Genomic DNA, 17,791 nt, shown 5'->3' with positions numbered 1-17,791 from the left:
ATTGCCAAATATCAATGTAAAATCATTTACCCATTTTGTAAGTTGATATACATTTCCTTAGATTAAATAACAAAATTTGCTGGGTTTTTTTTACAAATTTACGGTAAATTTACAAGAAAATATAATATTTTTATTGATAAAAATGTAATTTTACAAAATTTCATATCAGTAATTTTACTTTATAGATGTAAATTGATTTACATAGAGACTTGGCAAACAGATTGACATTTTTTTTTTTTTTGTAAATTTACCTATGATTTTTTTTTTTTTTTTTTTACAGTGTAGCCTGTAATAAAGGTCAAAATAATTTTGTTATGAATTGTAATATTTTAATAGCAGTGATATCATTTTACAACTTAATTAAATAATTTTAGGTTATATGAACTATCAAGTTCATTAAGTGTTCAACAGTGAGCTATCTTGTGTGGCACCTGTAATAGACTTAACTACACAAAAAAAACAACAATAAAAAGGAAAGAAAACATTTAAGCTTGATTCTTCCTATTTCTTAATTAATTCAAAGAAAAACAACTTTTATTCAGTTATAAAAACATTATTATCTTCCCTGATTTTCTCTTTTTTTCGTATTTCCGTTTGTATGTGGAAAATCTCTTGTATTCATGGCATTTGAACCATAACAAAATGTCGTACAATTATACAATTTCACACATCAATGCTAAATTTTGTCTGAGTGGGGTCCTGACACGCAAAGCACAGCGGTCGATCGGGCCAGTATATAAGGTATACCACACACACACACACACACACACACACACATACTCTCATGTATGGTTCAGTTGATACAGGAATCTGGACGGAGCGGAGCGAGAACCGGTAGGGATAATAATGAATTTGTTCCGCTTGAACAAGTACTCTGTAGTTGAAATTTTTCTTTTGTGGTTCTGAAGTTTTCTTCGCTTGATGTCCTGAAGTTATTATTTAGTGAGAAGTCAGGGTTGCCATTATGTGTAGCACCTGTGTTAACTACTACCAGATTGCTGCTTGTAATGACTTCATAGCATAGGCATCAACTACACGGGAGTAAAGGAGATGCATGACCCAAAGAAACTCATCGCGAAGGGAAATCGGCCATGTATTGTAAATGTGTTCTTTTAGATAAAAATCAATCAGGGCTACTCTATGCGAAAAGAACGCATTATAACAGCGTTTCCCAACCTTTTTCAACTTGCGGCACCCTACGGGTGTAACTTGAATTCTTGCGGCACACTCATAAATATTATTATTTGTAAATATAAAATGCCGTGGTATTTTTTTCTAATTAATGATCTTCTCACAGAGAAGAAAGCTCGATCACTGGTTTTCCCCCGTGGTTAATCATTATGCTTACTTTTCATTCTAATTTAAAAATAGAAAACAATTCAATGAAATATTGCACTCTGGTTTTAAAAACTACGCTTTCTTTTTCGAAAACTGTATCCAACCTTTCACTAAGAAGATTGATCACTAAATAACGAACGGAAAAACAAATCTCTTTTACTTTTAAAACACAAATGTAGATAATTTGTGTGCATGTTTGCTTTGTCGAAAGTATTGAATGATATTTTAAATTTTCAAGTTACGAAATAGTCTGCAACAATAAAGGAGCAACAATAGTCACAACAATGATAACCAATACTTTTTTTCAACATTAAAATTGTACACAAGAGTAACACGGTATGAAACAAAATTGTACATTCATAGTAGAGGTTCATACTAATGTGAAATACAAATATACATTTTCCCTTATGTCTTGCAATTTGATTTTTATAGAATTAATAATTTTGTTTCGATTTCCCCGCGGCACACCAGCGGTCCATTCACGGCACACCAGTGTGCCGCGGCACGCCGATTGGGAAACGCTGCATTATAAAGTAACGAGCATTTCATATTATAACTCTCTCGGTCGCACCATATTTATTAACTATGGTTATTTAACCAGTTCACATAAAATTCGTCTTTTTAAGGAGTTTGGTCAACCAAAATCCTTTTTAGATATTTACCCTGCCTGTCTGTGTGCCTTTTTAAGACGTGCTTTCTTCGACCTCCGCAAAGTCGCCTAAAGTTAAGTTCTAACTAAATCACCTTTCTACACCTGATCATCATCATCATCATCATAGTTATTGTGCCATTATTGGCAGGTCACTTGCCGCAACTCAGAAGCTTCCATGCTCCACAATCTTCAGTTAACCTCTTAGTCTTCATTTACGATTTCTCTGTTTTGATATCGTCCATTAATTGTAGTCTCCTTCGCCCCCTTCCTCTCTTTCCTGCCAATATACCATCTAAAACGTTCCCTCATGATACAGCTCCTTCTCAGTCAATGTCCTAACCAATTTATCTTCCTCTTCTTAATAATATTTAAAATTGTTCTTTTTCTCCCACACCATTTGTAACGTCCTCTCATTCGTTTTCAGTTAGACCCAGCCAATTCTCTCCATTCTTCTCCATACCCACTCTTTCTAAAGCTTCCAGTCGTCCAGGTAGCTTTTCACAGTTCACGGGTCTTTAGTTCTCCTTTTTTCCACACAAGTTTTCCTATATTTGTCCCTAATAAAAGATTTGAAATAATACAGAACTCAGTGGCATCGAAGGGCATTTATACGAGTTATGCCATTTATGCTCATGAAGAAATCTAAACATATGAGTGTTCATCTGAGATTTATATGGAGTGTATTTAATGTGATATCACACTTGAAAGCAAATGCCGGGCCGGATACAAATTGAATTATTTGAATAATAATAGTTCGTGTTGCTGTTTGAGTGGTACTCTGTGTTGATCCACAATTAAAAAAAAAAAAAAAAGCACTGGAAAGGCACAAGATGACTCATAGGTAGGGTTGTCATATGTCCATATTTTGTACGGACTGTTTGTACTTTTGGATCTGTATCCGTGTCCGTATCGTACAAAGCATGAAATAGGAAAATGTCCGTATTTGACAGTTTTTGGAGCTGTCCGAAAATTTTCGAGTCGGGAATCGCTAAAATCTCGGGCGAAAAGAATTGTGTTTCCATCATTAAACTTATATTTTAGTTACTATTCATAAAGTAGGTTAGTAGTTTTTTAAAAAATGTCTCAGTTTTCCATTCCAGGGTTCTATTGGTTAGATTTGATATACGTAATTTAATGGTATGATTTATTATATTTGTGTTAATGAAAAAAGAATAAAACACGTTAGTTTCCAATAGTGTTTTAACGATTACAGTAAACAATTGTGTGATAACCTAAAAAATTGACTTTTAGGTAAAAAATTTCAAAATATTTGTTTTGTGTTTGGGCACCGTATCTTTGATAGGTCGTCATTTTAAGGCTTGTCCGTATTTTGGATCAAAAAATTATGGCAACCTTACTCATAGGTAGAGCATCCATCACTAGTGCAAGGAGTGCGAGATTCGATTCCCAGCCACATGAGTTTCTGATGGACAACGCCATGTATGTAAGTTTTAGTGGGTCCATTCTACTGATTATTTTCAATTTCATTAATCGTCTATCTCCCTAGCCTGTCTCCCTAGGTGTATCAATGGAAAGTAGAAGAACAAGTTTTATTGCATTTTCAATAATAATAATAATAATAATAATAATAATAATAATAATAATAATAATAATAATAATAATAATAATAATAATAATAATAATAATAATAATAATAATAATAATAACTGTGATATCAGCCTTATAATACTTTAAAATTCGTCATGGTCAGTACTGATAGCTATTATTTGATGTTGACAGTCCCTACACAGTTGCTTGACAGTCTTTTGATCATATATAACCAAATCTTATTTTCAGGGACCTGTTAATTTTGCGCTCTTAATGTACAAAATTTGCTGACTAGACTCTATGTTCAATTTAGTCAACCAAAAGAAACAACCAAGTGACGCATAATACTTTTACAAATAAGTTCAGCTAATAATAATAATAATAATAATAATAATAATAATAATAATAATAATAATAATAATAATAATAATAATAATAATAATAATAATAATAATCCAAAATTACATAGCATTCAGTGCCACCTATATCAAATTCTAGGTATATATTTAGTTAACATATTCGTGAAAGTAATTACATTACTCATATTAACTTATTTAATAAATACACACTATAGCTGAACAAAATTGTACTTGAACATCATGTTCACACACACACATATATATATCTATATATACATAGAATTGCATTCGTAGCACTCTTGAAAATAAATAGAGACATCATCTGCGTAGTAGCGTATTTCGGACTTGTTTTTCTTAAGATTTTTTAATTAAATTCATTTACAATTTCCGCTGCAAGATTTAACACTTGCAAACTAATTTTAAATTAGTTTTCCAATAAAGAATACAAGGTGCAATAATGTCTTAATTAGAAGGTACAAAGTTACCGTAGCAAAATTATTGTTATTAGAACAACAAAAAACAAAGTTATTAAAGAATTAATTATAAACATTATCTCCAAGAAAATAGTAATTAAAATAAATTAATATGTTATACAAATAAGAATAAAAGCTTATGTTTAATACATTTACCAAGAAACCAATGATATAAATGTAAAAATATGGGATTTTCCTTTAATTGCAATTATATTTAATTGCAAATTATATTTTCTGAAATTTCTATGTTTTAATTTTCCTCATTACATAATAACTTCAAAGAATCAGGTGCGGTCTATTAACTATTTTCTTTTTTAAAGTTCAGCTAATAGACTAACAGAAATTCTATAACTTATGAAACAAATGCGTGAGCTGATGGACAATATATTACCTTAATGCGACAGAATGCTTCACATGGCTGTCGCTATTCTCAACACAGTTTCACAAACACTTTATCAATTTTACTTTTAAGCAACGATAAGAAAGAAGAAACATTATTGTGATTGGTAAAACAAATCAATTTCGAGATTTCAACGTATTTTACACCTTTCATGACCCCTAAATGCCGAAAAAGTTTTTTTTTTTTATGTCTTGATGCAATTCTCGCCTAGAAACCATACTGTTCCAAATTTTAGGTTTTATATAGTTCTCTAAGGAGGTTTCTGTGAATTTTCTTCGAACTTTCAAAGGTAAGGGTATTTTACTGAAAATTAACAAATTCTTGAGTACACCTTTATAACAATGTTTATACTTTCCACCAATACCTCATTAACATAGATTGTAACATATTTTTCTGCGTAAAATCCAGAAGGTATGGTTTACAATGAAACAAAATAATCTAGATTTGGTAGGAGTATGTGAAGTTAGATGGAAAGGTAATGAGGTGTTGAACAGCGAAGGATATAGAATGTTTTACTCAGGTAATGAATGGTAAGGTTGGCCATAATGGGGTATAGAAATAATTCTTGTTATGCTCTTAAAGGAGAAGGAAGTTAAATTAGAATTTGTTGGCAATAGAGTTACGAATTAAAGGAAAAACGAAGGATCTAGTGCTGATATAGACATACACACCGACAACTTTGCATACAACTGAAGAAATACAGGAAAATTATGAGAAAATGGAAGGAATTATATAGACAGAGAAGAAGAATGTATGCGTAATTATAATGGGAGATTTCAGTGCAGTTGTGGGAGAAAAACAGGAAAGTAGTGTCGTAGGTAAGAATGGTTTAGGCGAAAGAAAAGAAAGAGGAGAATGACTGGTCAATTTCTGTAGACAGAATTCACTAGTAATTGGAAACACTTGGTTTAATCAGCACAAGAGAAGAAGACATACATGGAAATCCTTAAAAGACGATCGAAGAAATCAGATAGACTATGTTATGATTCATAACAAGTATCGAAATAGCTTGAAGAACGCGAAGATTCTTCCCGGGGCCGACATTTTCTCTTATCATAACTTTATGGTGGCGGAAGTGCATATTCAACTGAAAAGTGTAGGCAGAAAAAAAGTATTCAACAGGATATTGTATACTGAAAATTTGAAATTAAAAAAATTTTCTAGTTGGAAAATTCGAAGAAAAATACTCAAACAATGAAAGGACACGTGCAGGTAGTAAGAGATGATGGAAGTATATTAAACTTTGCATAGAGCAGATTGCAGAAGAAGTAGTAGGTCACCGCGAACACAAAATGGATAAGAAATTATGGATTATAGAACAAATGTAGAAAATGAGGGAAAAGAAGACGTGAAAACAGGCTAATACAGAAGAGAGTAGAAAGATATACAGGAAGTTAAACAATGAGTTACGAAGGGAAACAGACAGAGAAAGGGGAAAGTTTTACAAAAGGAAAATGTGAGGATACAGAAGATATTAGAAACGGTTGGAAAATATGAGGAAATGTACAAAGAGGTGAAATCTATGGAACTTCGGAGCAAACAAGGAGATACAGTGAAACCTCTCTAAAGCGGACAGCCGTGGGGAATCAAAAATTGTCCGCTATAGAGAGGTGTCCGCCTTCAAGAGGTTTCAGTATTTTGTTATGTAAATTCCTAATATACAATTTGAAACAAATATTTTTGCATGAATCACGTATTTACGAATATTACATGCATTATCCTCTGCCATCCAATACTCTATGTTCGAGGTACAACACGGAAATAACATGTTATAATTCTGTGCACTTTACGCTTATCAGTACTTCCTTTGTTTTCAGTATGGCGCTTTAATTTGTGGGGTAATTGCAGTCCTGAAGTGTCCTTTTTGGGACAATATACATACCTGAGGGCAAAAATTACTAAACTTGTCTTCTGGTTGGTTAGAGACTCCAACGGGACAGTAGCATAACGTGTCATCCCTAACGGTGGGCAACTGTCAATCACTTTTGTGTCTAAAACAGCTTGGGTGCGAGTGGGATGCAAGCAAATGACATAAGAGTGTTGTTAAACAGAGACGCTTCGTCTGGGTTGCTGAGCAGACAGTTGAGGGGCAAAATGTTGTCACAATGCTTCCTTGGTGACACATTTATGAATTACTAAAAATGTATTTTTACTACACTTTTCAACATATTTCTGGAGAAAGTGTCCGTAATACGGAGGTAAATAATACCTATAAAAGACAGAAAAGACTGTCCGTGTCCGTACTACACTTTTCAACATATTTCTAGAGAAAGTGTCCGTAATACGGAGGTAAATAATACCTATAAAAGACAGAAAAGACTGTCCGTGTCCGTACTAGAGAGTGTCCGCTTTAGAGAGGTTTGCCAATGTTTTTTCCTATTCCAGTGTTTGGAGAATGCAAAATATGTCCGTTAAGGGAGGTGTCCGCTTTATAGAGGTGTCCGTTAGTAGAGGTTTCACTGTATAATTATGACTGTAGGAAATAAGAATGGGAAGGTAGTCAGCGAGAGAAGTGAAGACTTAGGAAGATCGAAAGAATATGTTGAGGACTTATATGAGAGTAGGAATAGATAATGTAGCCTAGATATTGAAGCAGAAAATGAAGTGCGTGAGAGTGATAAAGGGTTTAGTATTCTTCGGGACGAGTTCGAAAAAGCTATATGCGAGATTTGGAATGAAAAGGCAATCGAGCAAAAGGGATAGATAATATACCAATCGAAAAATGAAATGAAATCTTTGAGTCTTACGTCCCACGGTTATGCCAGCCAGGCTAAAGGAGAGGGTCATGATGAGAAATGAATGAACTGGCGGAATGAAGAAAGTGGGAGAACCCCGAGGTAACCCACGCACACGGTGTTTGTCCACCACAAAGTTCACTTGGCGGGAGCAGAGTTTGAACCCAGGACCCCATGAACCAGTGGCGAACGCTCTACCGCTGAGCCACCGCGGCCCTATACCAATCGAACTCATTAAGAATATGGAAGACAAGAGCAAGAAAGCATTTTTTTTCGACTCTGCAATGAAATATATGAAACAGGAGAGTGGTCAAAATACTTCCTGAAGGTGATTATGATACCGATGGGTAAGAAATCGAAGTCTCATTTCACTTCGTTTTGTCTTTGACTAAAGAGGAAACATGATTTTTATTATTATTATTATTATTATTATTATTATTATTAGTAGTAGTAGTAGTAGTAGTAGTAGTAGTAGTAGTAGTAGTAGTAGTAGTAGTAATAGTAGTAGTAGTAGTAGTAGTAGTAGTATTACACTGAAAATACTCTGCCAAGCAATGTATTTTCTCAAATATTGTTTCTTATTGTTCTTATTTACCTTACTGCGTAGTGATAGAATTTTAATGCAATTGAATCGGAAAACCCATGCTTATGGTTAGTCAAATGGTTAACAGGAATTCTTACTTGAAGACCTTTTCTTTCTTTGTAAATGGAACTTCACGTTTCCGCAGAAGAATCTAAATCAGACGATAGCTGACACGCGAATTATTTCCAAGCAATACTTTTTTTTTTTTTTTTTTTTTTTAGAGATGAGAAATGCTGTCAGGGACATTTTAAAAAAATCGCTAGCGCCAGCTACAAATATTACTTAAAGAATATAGTAACATGAACAAAAAAAAGTCGTAGTTTTTTTTTATGATTTCAAGTACAGGTGTCAGTTTATTGCATGTTTCAAGATTAAATACTTTATATTTCTTTAGACAGTGGGCAAGCAAAAACCGTGAGCAAATTAAACAGATGTGAGTCATTTTTTTTAAAAACCGAATACTCTTTTTTTCTAAAATTCCTGACTTTAATTAAAAATAAAGGATTTTTTTTTTTAATAAAAAAGGTAAAATCAATTTTCAAAATAGGCTAAAAGAAGAAATAAAGCAAATTAAAATAATCAACAATTGAGTTCTTATTTCTACACCTTTGAAGTCACTAATTGCATGCACGATCTAGAAAATGCACGATCATGCCGCTTTACAAAACATGCGCGCCATCTATATACTTCACACACACAAATACATATGAAAACTGTAATTACTTTACTAAGCACAAAATCAAGGGCAATCTACGAATAAAATAATTAGAAATTTCTCACGTTTTGTGTTTTTACTATACGTTACAAGTGTCAGTGTTTGAAAGCAAATAACACATTTTATGATATGCTTAAAGAATAGAGAAAATAAGTCAAAAGAACAGATTAAACTCTAAAAAAAAAAAAAAAAGAATAAAAATAATAATTAATCAAGTTTATTACTGTTTGATTGCGTGAATACATTCAATTTTCCACCTTGCGGATTTTGATAAAAGCAACTGAATTAAATTACTATCTCGGTGATGTGAGAAACAATTAGAAGGTGTAGTGACGGAAAACGTACAATTAAATCACGCTAACATTGTTTACTACAAAATACATATATAAACTATTATTTAAAGATAGGATGAATTTTCGTGATCATACTTAACAGATGATTTAAGAAATGTTATAAAATGGCACTCATTCTGTATTTTGCTAACAAGTATATACAAATACATCTGATATAGTCAATTTTTTTTTTTAAAAAAACTTCGATTTTCGAAGTTCTCTTTTTGCTACTTAACAATATAGAATACCTGTTGCACGATTTTGGTTTTCCTTTTTAGCTCATTGCTTTATTAGGAGGATTATTTTTCGTTTTCTTTGTAACGTATCGAAATTTTAATTTATTTAGTTTTATTGATTACGATAGAAACCAATAGTACAGGTACTTCATATCGTTAAGGACATTGAAGAAGTTCGAGTAATACCTATTTAGATATTGTATTTAAAGCTACATAGTTTGTTTTTGATTATTCAAATATTGTATTTGAATACAATACTTATTCGACTTGATTATCTGAGTAAACAATTCAAATAAATTTGAATAATTACTCCATTGGTCGATTCATTGATTGGAATTCAACCCCTTTTTCACCAACTATGATAAATTAAACGGGAATTATTGCTTAGAATGAAATTCGAGTCATTATTCGACGTTTTTATCTACAGTAAGAACCACTTCTTTCCGCTTTTGTAGTGGCTAGTGCGCGCGTCTTTTGGTGTATGAGGTCCCAAGTTCGATTTCCGGTGGGAGAACTTTGAAACTTTAAAAGCATTACGGTGGTTTGGATTCTACTTTAAACTGTAGGCCCGTACTTCATATAGCCTAGATGCTGGAAAGATACTATTGTTTTAGTCTTCATTATATATATTTTCATTATTTAGTTTTTAATTAAAGATCATTTTTTTTTTCATTTCTGTATTCTTAATCACAGAGGGGGAGAAACACTATAAAAAGTTAAGAACGTAAAACAATATTAAAAAAAACGGTACCGTGTTATTGTGGCTAGAATGAATTAAGTGTATTTACCGAATATTAATTCCAATGGGAGAAATACTTTTGGTTTGCGGAACATTTCGGTACGTGACTAGCGTTACGAAACAGTTTAAGCCCGTGTCTAACTCTTACAGCTGAGATCATGATTCCGTGTATAATAGCATGACGAACTTTTTCAAAAGTATTATGAATTGTCTTACGCAGTTCAAAATTTCTCCAGATGTTAACCTACCCAAATACTACATGTTAACTTTTTTCTTTTATTTTTAAACTAGCTCGTGACCCAAGGATTCGTTGTATCTATTTTATTTTGAAATGTTAATAAATCCACAACGTATGAATAAGATACTCATTTCTATGTTAAAAAGAATCATTTAGAAGGAGCCACGCCTAAGAAATTTAAGATGAATCTAAGCCGGAGAAAAATTATACAAAGTAGCCAGACAACCTTCAGTTCTATATTTTGTTGGAGGCACATCAGAAGCTTGTTGTATATATATCGTTTGATGTTATGGAAATATTTCTAAACTCACTTGTACGAAAAGTTTTTTTTTCTTGGTCCTCATCATATTCAGAATGCTCTCTCAACGTCTTCAAATTGCTATATCCAGTAGTAACAATAGCTCTAAGATGACTACAATACACTTAATCATCTTAATATGCACAGAAGCCTATTTAGGATAGAATAAATGCCCTGATAATAAAAAAAAATCATATCATTACCGCAACAGTTAAGTATATAATTGCATGGGGTGTTGAAGAATAGCAAAAAGTTGCTAAGTGCAATTAATCTATGAATCCTGTTGGTTACTATAAAAGATGTAATTCGTGAGACAAAGCAGTTAACCTGTTTACCTGTTGACGGATATTAATTTTCGCATGCAAACTCGTCTTTTCTTAAGGCTGTTTTACCGACAGAATTTTTCCCCACCAAACCACAATTTTGTGTGATGCTAAACGCCTGACTGACTGACAGCTTTGGTTTCGCGAAGGTTAGTTAAACGGTTGTAATTAATGATATAAAGGTGAAACCAGATACTTCTGTTGTTGGGTAGTCTTCGGGAGGTATATATAACAACATAAAAAGCGCCGACATCTTAGCATGTTGTTCGTGTTTAGTACAAGTTTTTATATATATATATTTTAAGTGCTAAATGAAAATACTTTTCTGAATAATTGATGTCTCACATTAGCAAACTATTACTAGGTATTGAAAAATAAAATTACGATAAATGAAATACTCGTATTATGACGTATATATATCACTTCCCCCCTAAAATGGTTCTATAGCCTACAATACCAAAAAGGTAACCAATTTGAGAAATTAACTCAATTAAATAGTGCCCCAAGCTACCTTAAGTTTTGAGTGCATTGCAATGTACAATATGATGCAAAGGTATATTGTAAGTTTAGAATGGCTAGAGGGACTAACATTATATCTATCTTGGAGCGGGATTTAGGATTTAGGAATTAAATTTCCGAGCTTCCGATATCTACGGCCATGTTATCCCGTCACGTATGAGGGATGACTTCCCTCGGCGATCACACTATCCGAGGAAAGGGAAGGAAGAATGGATTGGCGAAGAAAAGAAGCGGCCTGGAATCCATACGTTAGGTACTATCCCGACATTTTCCTGATGTGAATGTGGGAAACCTCACTCAGGATGGCTGGCTTAGTAAAATTTTTACACTTTTTCTACCGAGTATTCCCACCGAGAATCAAACTCGAGGAACGCTCACCTTGGAGAGGAGTAATATCGGAGAACCACATCTATTATTGTGTAGTACCATCATGAAGCCCATCTTGAAGTCCGCCATCTTAGATTCAGGATTACTAATAAAACTCCAATTGACCAAAGCAGTGTATATATTTTAAAAGTATATATTTGTTTTACAGTTTCGGCTATGTAACATAGCCTTCCTCAGACACATTATGAGAGAAATATCCAATTAAAAGTTTACATTTTATAAAGAGAAAGTGGGCGTGTCTTGCATTCTGATTGGGTATAAGCTGTCAAAATTGGATATTTCTCTCATAATGTGTCTGAGGAAGGCTATGTTACATAGCCGAAACTGTAACACAAATATATAATCTTAAAATATATATACTGCTTTGGTCTGTTGGAGTTTTATTAGTAATCCTGAATTTTCCAAAGCTACAATGAATAATTTTCTTAGATTCAGGTCCAAAATTTTTAATAGGAAGGGGTTTTATATGATATGTTTTGGGGTTCTTTTAAACTACAAACTCGCGTCTGACGTTATTTCCAAGCTATCTCTAATAATTTAATAATTATTACTACCAGAATATATGTTTATTAATTTACAATTGTCTTTCCAAACTTACAAGGTACGATTGCTTCATATTTTATAAGTAATATTGTAAATGCTTTGGAAACTTGAGAATACTTGGGGCATAATTTAATATTATTCGATTGGCTTAATTTTTCTCTTGGCTTACATTGGAATGGTATGGAATCATTTTAGGAGTGAGACTCAAAACACACTGGAAGTCGAAAAATATAAAAGAAGGACCAGCCTAATATATTTGTAAAAGTGTATATTGTATGTAGTGTTGCTCTCAAGACAAGAAATTTCACAAGTGATACTCGGTGCTCTACAATTGACTGATTTTATTTTGCAGCTTTGCATTTTGGCAAGGGGATTGAGTGATTCTTATTCATGATATAATGGTTAATCTAAAGACGTTTGCGAACAGAATCTCTTGTTCTCGTCTGACATCAGAATATTTGATACAAGGCCTAGACTAGAGTTATTCGTCAAACAAACAAAAAAATCCCAGATATTTTAATTTGCTCGTGGTCCATAAACGTTGAAATATATTATTCATAATCCCATGTGATCATTTCAGTCACATGATCTATCATCTAACTGTTCTTGAAGTAAGCATTTCACTTAAAGCTTTATCAAAATATTATATATTTATTTATTTATTTAAAAAGACCTACCTTGGTTTTACTTCCACCGATTGAACCTGGCCTGATTGATCCAGTTTCATAAAACCTTGTGAGAATCTTGGACACGCAACCATGTGACACTAGAAGTTGCCGCGAGATATCGCATGGTCTCACACCCATTAGCGCCAATTCAACGATGCGACGACGAACACAATCTGGCAATGGTCTTCCATTTACAAAGACTCCTCCAAGCTGGTTGACCCCAGCCTGACCTACAAAGAAAACAAATTGAAAAAATATATATATTTAATATATTGTTTACTATAATTATGTGTTATTTGTTTTTACCGAGCAATTGAAGTTTTTAATTTAACGTACCACGATTATACCTTTAGAGTAAAAGAGCCGGATAATTAACGATTATGATGGAATTTGTGGGGTGAAAATGTAGGAGGAAACGGAAGAACTTCGAGAAAATCTATTGGCGTGATGTTGTCCACCACAAACTCGCATGGTCAAGGATCGAACCAAGGATCTCTCTCATAAGAGGTGAGCACTGGGACCATTGAGCTTCCCTGTTTAATTACTAATTATTTAATGACTTACGAAGTTCGTGTGTATTTTATTTCTGGAATAGTGTATATTATTGACGTTTCAAGTTTTACTCTAATATGCAATTTATGTTTGAATTTGATACCCAGAGGCAAGACTATTTGCTATAGAGATAATTTGGAAATTCAGATATTTGACCAAAATGTTGACGATCGATCTTCAACTCTCCAGCTGAAGTAATTCAAATACACAAAAACAAGAACCCTATCTGTGTCAAGACAACCCATCATTATGAGTATATCCTTATATTTCTCCCACTCTATTCTATAAGTTCAGCGCGTGTTCGCTCGTAAACCAAGTATTCTTTTGTTTTCAGAAAAACATTAGCCTGCGGGTGATTATTTCTTTTAATATCGTCTACATCTTAAGAGCAATACAAAATTAAGTTATATTTGTGTAGGTTTTTGCTTTTTTGAAGTAACTGTAATAAATCTCACATAGAAACAGTATTAAGTAAAGTTTTTTAAATAGATTTTTGTCTTTAGAAGCAGTTGCAACAAGTATCATAAAGAAATAGAAGTAGATTACACGTTTATATATTTTTTCGTTTCTGATAGTGATCTTAATAAATTCTACACAGATACTTGATTAAATTTTCATACATCAAAAGCAATCGTAAAAAAATTTCAGAAAATCAGTGCTAAATTATATTGTTATAGATTTTTGCTCTTTGAAGTAATCACAACATATCTCATATAAATTTAATAGTAAATTATGTATTTATAGAATCTCACTTTTGATAGTAGTTGCAACAAATCTCAATTAAATAGAGTACCAAATTAAGTTTTAATAGATAGATAGATTTTTAAAAGTAAAAAAAAAATAAATTTAACGCCTAACGATTATACCCTTGATAGGGAAAGGGAGATGGATGATGAAGACAAGTGAATGATGTTAGAATGATCGGTGGAATGATAGTGTGGGAGGAAACGGGAGTACTCTGGAAAGAAAACTGGACACGGTGTTGTCTACCACAAACTTACTTGACCGGGGATAGTTACACTATATGACTAAAGGAAACTGAAAAATTATATTTCCATAAAACAGTGAAATAGTGTAAAGCAGCATTATTCTCTGATGCTTAAATATGTCCTCTATGAAAGATACAGATATAAGATTATTTTAAAATGTCAAATAATTGATTATATTGTTTCTGGACTAGTTTAGTTGATATAAATTGTTTTAAAGATTTAACCCAGTACTTTAATGGAAGTACAATGAATCTTTGAAGGAAGCACCACAAATAAATATAAATAAATATACAATAAAGTTTAATAAATATACAATAAAGTTATAGCAAGAGTTTTATAATTTGATGAAGGTATGTAGAAAATTAAATACAAGCAAAAGCATAACAATTGTATGATGAAAATGTAAAAATTAAAATTATAGTGTACATACAACACAGGTTAATGATAGTATACTGAAACAAGAATTTTAGGAATTATCCCAAAAATGGATCAAAAGATTTCTATTTGGGACAAGAATTTTAGAAATGATCCAAAAAAATTCATCAAAAGATAGTGATCTTAGCCAATTTTTGGATCAGGGGCCACAAAATTTTTGTATGGCCCCTAAATCGAGTTTTCGTTGTTTTTTTTTTTTTTTTTTTTTTTTTTTTTTTTTTTTTTTTTTTACGAATTAAGCACATCATAATGAGTTAACTGATAGTTTGCGTTTGGCTACACTATATGTAGTTTTCCAGATATAAGGTCTACAAGAATTTTTTTATTGAAATATATTGGATCTTTTGATGCATTTTTGGATCAGGGGCCACAACATTTTTGAATGGCCCCTAAATAGAGTTTTCGTATTTTTCACGGAATAAGCACGTCATATTGAGTTAAGTGATAGTTTGGGTTTAGCTACCTATATGTAGTTCTCCAGATATAAGGTCTACAATAAAATTTTTGCCTGAAACATATTGGATGTTTTGATCTAAAAATGAAGTTGTACAAAGATATTAGAGAAGCTTTTTAACGAAAATTTGGCGACGGAATGAAAAAAAAAGTTTAACGCAAGTATAGAGTTGTAACAATTGCTTAATGGTGTAAATCACAAATGATTTGATAAAGATTAGTGAAGAACAATGCTTCTTATTTACATATATAACATTTCAAAGAGCTTATAGGTCATATTATATTATTGACCTATCAACCTAATGGATGTGAAATGTAAATACAATAATCTTTCTCTAAAGAGATTGGATGAAACCTAAAAATTATTACTATAAAGGTTACACCTGGTTATAAATATTTTGGGGGAAAAACCACAAGTATTTACATGTCCAAAATTATTGTCGCTTGTCTATAAACATGTTGTTGTAGGGATATAATTTGATAACGAATTCGCCCTTTACTTCTTATAATTTTAGTGTGTATAATTGACAAAGACAAATATATGTGGCAAATTTCATGTCAAAAGACCAGTAAATAAGAACAACAAAACGAAAATGAAACTTTCTTCTCCATTTAGCAACATTTTGTTTTACTCATTCTAATTTTCGTATTTATAATTCTTTTCCTATGAAATTTACCACAAATATACATTTCTCGATTATACACACAGTATCAGAATTAAAAGTACGCTGCAAAATCATTATCAAATTATATTCTTACAAGAAGACAGTTACAGATATTCGACAATCATTTTGGACATGAGTGTACGTATACAAAACGCAAGATCGTTAAAATAAGAAAACACCGAGAAATGAAACCAACATTTGGGCGTAGAGGTTTAAATATCTTTCCACAGACAAATATCTAATTTACACAACTGCCGCGCTTGGTTTATCATTCAACCCTTATTTTAAGCCATTTTTCAACCTTGTTAGATTATGATACATGCAGACAACCACATATCATATTAAGGGCAACTTGGATGAAATAACCATATGTTGTATTAACCCTTTAAGTAGAAGCAATTAAAGTTAAATGGGACACAGGACGTATAGCCTCACCAATGAAGATATTTCGTAAAACTAGCTACTTTAAACTAAAACACTTATATATATATATATATATAATTAAGGTTCATTTTTGCCTTCGAGTCATTAAATCCTTTATTATATAAAGTTATTATCGTACACGAGACAAACTGTCCTAACGAGAACACAAGTTCCCTTAGAGGAATGGACATTTCTTTCAAGTTTATTTTACGTAAAGCAGTATTCAAAACATCTGCAATTACTTCGTATTAATAAACGCTGATGCTCTTAATAAAACGTAAAAAATGTTTACATAACTACTTTTTTTTACTACTTTCCTGAGGGATTGGTTTTTATATAGTGCATCTGTTGTCACTGCAATTTTTTTTTTTAAATTTCGGTAATAATACAGGAAAAAATCGTATAGAATGGCAAATGCATTAAATACAAGTTATCAAATGATATAAAATAATATAGAATAAATGGTTTACAGTGCCTACGTATACCATGCGACAGATGTTAAAATATGAAATGACATATGCAAACATGCTAAAGAGGTGATTGGTGTACTTGTGTTAATAATTTCTTTTTCGTAATAACGGAGAATCAAATCACCGTAGAACAGATGCTTTGTGTCTGTTATTGGAGAAGGGAAGCAGAAGATGATAGCTAATTATTTTATAATTATTACTTAGGAGGTGACACAAAAATATAAGAACCTTTATAATGATGAATACTTAAGGTAAACATTTCATATGTCTGTATTTCTTCAAGTTAAGAGTGAAGAATAGGGACGCTAGGAGAGAGAAAATAGTGAAGAATTCTCGTCTTGGAAAGTGTATCTGCTTTATTTGAAAAGCTCTGTCTAGTTACTAAAATTCTGTCCTGTCTTGTCTCGGGGGAATCCCAATGAAGAAGTACAGTAGATAAGAATTGCTGTCTATTGTAGAAATCGTAATACAGTGTTTCTCAAAAGATGTAGGTAAGTTTATTTCTTGAAGCTTGTAGAAATTCAGTTTTACCGATTTGACTTCCCTCAACAGACCACCACTGATACAAATATAACTTGGCCTTGAATATATGATTTAATACAAACATAAACATAATAGATGAAATACATACTGGCAATTATTAGACTTCGGCACATGCTACACAGTGACCAAGTTCAGCACCGCACTTAGATTGCTTCTACTCATATATTTCTCCAAC

The 17,791-nt window shown here is 32.2% G+C and overlaps 1 protein-coding gene across 2 annotated transcripts in view; it reads right to left on the bottom strand.

Moving 5' to 3' along the window:
- The window catches only part of Poxn (paired box pox-neuro), a 153,117-nt gene that overhangs the window by 28,107 nt on the left and 107,219 nt on the right, over positions 1–17,791 (bottom strand). For both annotated transcript variants that reach the window (XM_081742410.1, XM_081742409.1), the window contains exon 3: positions 13,096–13,316. In XM_081742410.1, coding sequence (XP_081598536.1) covers positions 13,096–13,316 — 221 coding nt within the window. The remainder of the gene's footprint in view (positions 1–13,095; positions 13,317–17,791) is intronic.

Source organism: Thermobia domestica, chromosome 16 (genome assembly GCF_964235325.1).
Source record: "Thermobia domestica chromosome 16, izTheDome1.hap1.1, whole genome shotgun sequence".
NCBI lineage: Eukaryota > Metazoa > Arthropoda > Insecta > Zygentoma > Lepismatidae > Thermobia > Thermobia domestica.
This window is presented reverse-complemented; position numbering and strand designations above follow the sequence as displayed.